Source organism: Microtus ochrogaster, unplaced genomic scaffold, assembly GCF_000317375.1.
Source record: "Microtus ochrogaster isolate Prairie Vole_2 unplaced genomic scaffold, MicOch1.0 UNK171, whole genome shotgun sequence".
Classification (NCBI taxonomy): domain Eukaryota; kingdom Metazoa; phylum Chordata; class Mammalia; order Rodentia; family Cricetidae; genus Microtus; species Microtus ochrogaster.
The window spans coordinates 13,947-18,951 of NW_004949269.1; the positions used below are offsets into that span (position 1 = coordinate 13,947).

Genomic DNA, 5,005 nt, shown 5'->3' on the forward strand with positions numbered 1-5,005 from the left:
GCTCTAATTTGGTCAGGCAATCTTGTCTATTACCCCTTTCCAGGTGTATCTATGTTTGTTTATATTAGGGTTCACCTTGTTACTTAGCTTCTCTAGGATCATGAACTACAGGTTTAATATCCTTTGGTATACAGCTAGTATCTATTTATGAGTGAGTACATATCATGTTGATCTTTTTGGATCTACGTTACCTCACTCAGAATAGTGTTTTCTAAATCCATCCATTTGCATGCAGAATTTAAGATGTCATCGTATTTTACTGCTGAGTAGTACTCTAATGGGTAAATTGCCACATTTTCTTTATCCATTCTTAAGTTGAATGGCATCTAGATTGTTTCCAGGTTCTGATTTTTACAAATAATGCTGCTATGAACATAGTTGAATAAATGCTTTCATAATATGATTGAGCATCTTTTGGGTATATGCCCAAGAGTGGTATTGCTGGATCCTGAGATAGGTTGATTCCCAGTTTTATGAGAAACTGCCACATTGATTTCCAAAGTGGTTGTACAAATTTGCATTCCCACCAGCAATGTATGAGTATTCCCCTTGCTCCACATCTTCTCCAGCATAAGCTATCATTGCTGTTTTTTATCTTAGCTATTCTGACAGGAGTAAAATAGTATCTCAGAGTTGTTTTGATTTGCATTTCCCTAATAGCTAAGGAAGCTGAACATGTCCTTAAGTATCTTTTGGCCATTCTTTTGAGAATTCTCTGTTAGGTTCAGTAAATAACTTTTTAATTGGGTTATTTCAAAGTTGAGTATTGTACTTTCAAGGTCTGTGAAGAATTGTGTTGGGATTTTGATGGGAATTGCTTTGAATCTATAGATTGCCTTTGGTAAGATTGTCATTTTTACTATGTTGATCCTTCCTATCCAAGAGCATGGGAAATCTTTCCATTTTCTTGTATCTTCTTAAATTTCTTTTTTCTAGATTTCATGTTTTTGTGAAATAGGTCTTTCACATCCTTTGTTAGTGTTACCCCCAGATACTTTATGCTACTTGTGGCTGTCATGAAAGGTGATGCTTCTCTGATTTCCCTCTCTGCATCTTTATCTGAAGCTGAAAAAGCTTCTGACAAAATACAACATCCCTTCATGATAAAGGCCTTAGAGAGAGGAGGAATACAAGAAACGTACCAAAACATAATAAAGGCAATATACAGCTAGCCAACAGCCAACATCAAACTAAATCCAGTGATTCCACTGAAATCAGGAACAAGACATGATTGTCCACTCTCTCCATATCTATTCAATATAGTTTTTGAGGTCCTAGCTAGAGGAAATAAGACACTAATGCAGGGAGATACAACTGTTACTCATACAACTCTGCTGGTTGGACAGAGCGAAGTGATACCCTGGAGCTGGTGGTGACAGGTGAGAGAACATTGTCACAATCTTTGTCTCTGTCCTCAGGAAATAATCTTCCATAGGTGTGCTTCCTCAGCTTATCTGCTGGAGACATTATGGGCTGTCTTTCATTAAACAGGCTGCCTCTTCCTCTCCTAGGTGTTCACCATGGTAAACCTACTCTGTCAGCTTTGCCCAGCCCTGTGGTGACCCCAGGTGGGAATGTGACCCTTAAGTGTGTCTCATCTAAAGGATATGATTGGTTCATTTTGACTGGGGCAGATCAAAATTTCTCCAGGTCCCTAAAGGCACAGCTTACACACACTGGACAGGCCCTAGCTCTGTTTCCTGAGATCACCTTGGCATCCAGCAAGAGTGGGCCCTTCAGATGTTATGGATACTATACAAATACCTCTCATGTGTGGTCAGAGTCCAGTGACCCTTTGGAGATACATGTCTCAGGTGAGGAAGTCTCATTTACTCAACTGTTTGGCACCAGAAACCCTTTGTTATACACTGTGCTGCCTCAAGGAAGGTTTAAAGCCATGGTGGCTAAAGGAAACTGTTGAGTGCCAAGGCCCAGAGTATGAATGGCCATGACACTGTCAGGGCAGGATGGGATGTGGAATGTATAGAAAGATCCAGCTGTATGGCTTTCTGAGTCTCCTGCTTACAGGACTGTCAAAGAAGCCCTCCCTGCTCACTCACAAAGGCCCTGTCCTGGCCCCTGGAGAGAACCTGATCCTTAAGTGTTCCTCTGAGATAAGTTATGACAGATTTGCTCTGTTTAAGAAGGGGGAAAGTGGCTTCACCCAGGTCTCTGTCCATCAGTCTCAGGATGGACATTTTCATGCCAATTTCACCTTAGGCTCTGTGCATTCCTCCATTGGTGGTCAGTATAGATGTCTTGGTGCACACAGTACCTCCTTGAGTGGTCAGCCCCCAGTGATGATCCTCTGGACATCCTGATCACAGGTGAGGATTTTAGTGCAGGTTCAGCTGGGAGAAGACCTGGGACTCATCATCAAGATGATCACGAATATCTCACACAGGACTAGGTCTAGGGACAAGGGAGTGCACAGTCTGTTAAAATATAAAGAGACTAGGTTCTGAAAGGGGGCCTCAGAACAATGGCTGCAGCCCTTCACTCACTAATTTTCTTCTTTTTAGGGTACCCTGTTGCTATACCAAATTTCTCTGTGCATCCAGGCACTACTGTGTCCTTAGGAGAGAATGTGACCCTGCAGTGTCAATCATCAGTCCCAGTGGATACTTTCCTTCTGTTCAAGGAAGGTGCAGCCCATCCCTATTTGCATCAAAAATCACAGTCTCAAAACCAGGCAGAATTCTCCATGAGTGCTGACTTCAGCTCTTAAGGGTTCCTATGTATGCTGTGATTCCCAAAGCTCATCCCCTTACCTGTTGTCACACCCCAGTGTCCCTGTGGAGATCATAGTTTCAGGTGAGATGACCCAGACCTCTCTGAGCTCAATTAGGACAGGATATTTGACCTAGGAATTGACCTAGATAGAGATTTAGAAGTAAACTGTTCTTTCTTAATTAATCTTCATCTCACCTTCTGCATGGGAGTCCAGAAGATTTCAGGTAGGAATTCTCATTTACTCAACTGTGTGGCACCAGAAACCCTTTCTATAACTGTTAACTAAGAATCATAATCTTTGCCTTTTAGGAGTCTACAACAACCCATACTGTTGACACTGCAAAACCGTGTTGTAACCTTAGGAGTGCAAATTGCATGGTTCCATGTAAACTTATTCATATGCCTGTATAATACTATTTTGTTATGTTCACATGCATTTATAATTACAGAAATCTATATAATTATATATGTGTGTGTGTGTGTGTGTGTGTGTAACTTACTAATATATGAGTGTTCCATTTAAATTATTTCTACCTTTTCCATTCTTCCTCTCACTCTTTCTGTGTTTTTCACACTCTTTTAAATTTTAAATTTTGCCTCTGATTTTTAACTGTTATTGTTATACAAAACACACACACGAACACATAAATGCACATCTTACAGCCTAGCTTGAGTTTCTTTTGATTCTTCCATTTTCTATATTTGTCTCCAAACATTTTATCTGAAGACCTCACAGATTCACCATGTGGTTCGTCTCCACTTCCTGTTGTCCACTAGTTGCTATCTGATTTTGTTAGTTTGATCTGACTCCAGGGTATACAGAGGAGCAAGAGACTATAGAATCCAGGTGGTCATTATTTTGGTCTTCTTTAGGAAACCATACTTTTGAAATTTCATGGGTGTAGCTTCCTTCTCTTACCTAGAAGTCTCTTTTGTGTAGCAGGAATCTTGTTTCTCTGGCTATTGTAAACTTTCTACTCTCTTCCTCAATATTCCCTATATTTTATGTACCCATTTGGACTGGGCATACCAACCCCTCTCATTTCTGTTTTGACGAGTTGTAAATTTTTATAATCATCCTCATCTGTAGAAAATATGCATCATTGATGAGGGGACAGAGCTAATCTTACTTGTGGGTATAAGTATAAACACTTAGAATGAAGTCAGAAATCACACTGGTTTAGAAACATGGCAGTATTGGTTTCTAATCAAGAGTCCATAACCTCTCCAGACACAGGTATGAGTAATATATATTACTTCCATGTTGGTGTCATATTCTTTGATGATTTAGCTTACCTACTAATGAGAACATATCTACTTCATGGACATTGTGAGCACATCTTTAAGTTCTTGTGGTTGAACTCTTTGTGCTACTAATGATGTGATGATTAGAGAATGAGATGTTAAACATCATGGGAACTGGGTGACGTAAGTGCAGGCAGAGAACCCAGACTGTCATTATTTCGTGCAGTACATATTCATGGGGCCTGAGGACAAGACGGTGTCTGCATCTTGGGAAACCATGAGTGAATGAGTGCAAACCAATTTCCAGGGGAATTAGCTTCCAGGATTCTATACTACAGCATAGCTGGGATCATAGGAAAGCCTCCTTATTTTAAACTGGGAGGCTGTAATTTTCCATCTTAGCTTTCTGATCAATACCCTTGATTCCAAAGAAGTACTTTGGCCATAAGTTCTGAACTAGGAGCATAGTCAGGCTGAAGTAATCAAGCAAAAGCTCAGGAGAAAGCCTGATATAGCAGAGAAATGGTTTGTCCCAGATCTTTATTATAGCTGTCATGAGTATAATATGCATTTCTGGGAAATAAAAATGCACAGCTTCACAAAATAATCAGTTCTCTTGAGCAATTCACACATTGATCATGCCTTTGTAACTCACAAGTGTCTGAGACCACCAGCCAACCACAAAGCATGTCAGAATCCACAATAGTGGGTCAGGAAAATTCTGGTTTGGGCATGGACACCGAAGGTCAGATTGCATACACAGGAGGGAGCTACTCAGAGTGAAAATACAGATATATTATGGTGGCTTTGTATGGTCCTGACCTGTTTGTCCACAATCTCCAGTCTCACAGCCTCAAGATCACAAACATCATTCGGATGGGCATTTCTGGTTTGATTCTCACAGTACTTGGGATTTTGCTGTTTGGGGCTTGCCACAGCCAGAGAAGACCTTGATTGCATCCAAGAAGTGAAGACGAGAGATGCCCACAGGCTTGCATCATTAGTATCTCTGAAAAATAAATTTGTT

At 40.5% G+C, this 5,005-nt stretch overlaps 1 protein-coding gene across 1 annotated transcript; it reads left to right on the forward strand.

Annotated features, from left to right (window-relative positions):
- Positions 1–1,292: 1,292 nt before the first annotated feature.
- Positions 1,293–4,969, forward strand: LOC101985599 (leukocyte immunoglobulin-like receptor subfamily A member 6; the record flags this gene model as incomplete). Its single annotated transcript, XM_013355550.2, is given in 8 exon segments — positions 1,293–1,379; positions 1,512–1,814; positions 2,029–2,277; positions 2,280–2,327; positions 2,523–2,709; positions 2,711–2,814; positions 3,096–3,118; positions 4,822–4,969. Coding segments are annotated over 8 exon segments (1,112 nt in total), but the record flags the coding sequence as incomplete, so codon positions are not given.
- Between the last annotated feature and the right edge of the window lie 36 nt (positions 4,970–5,005).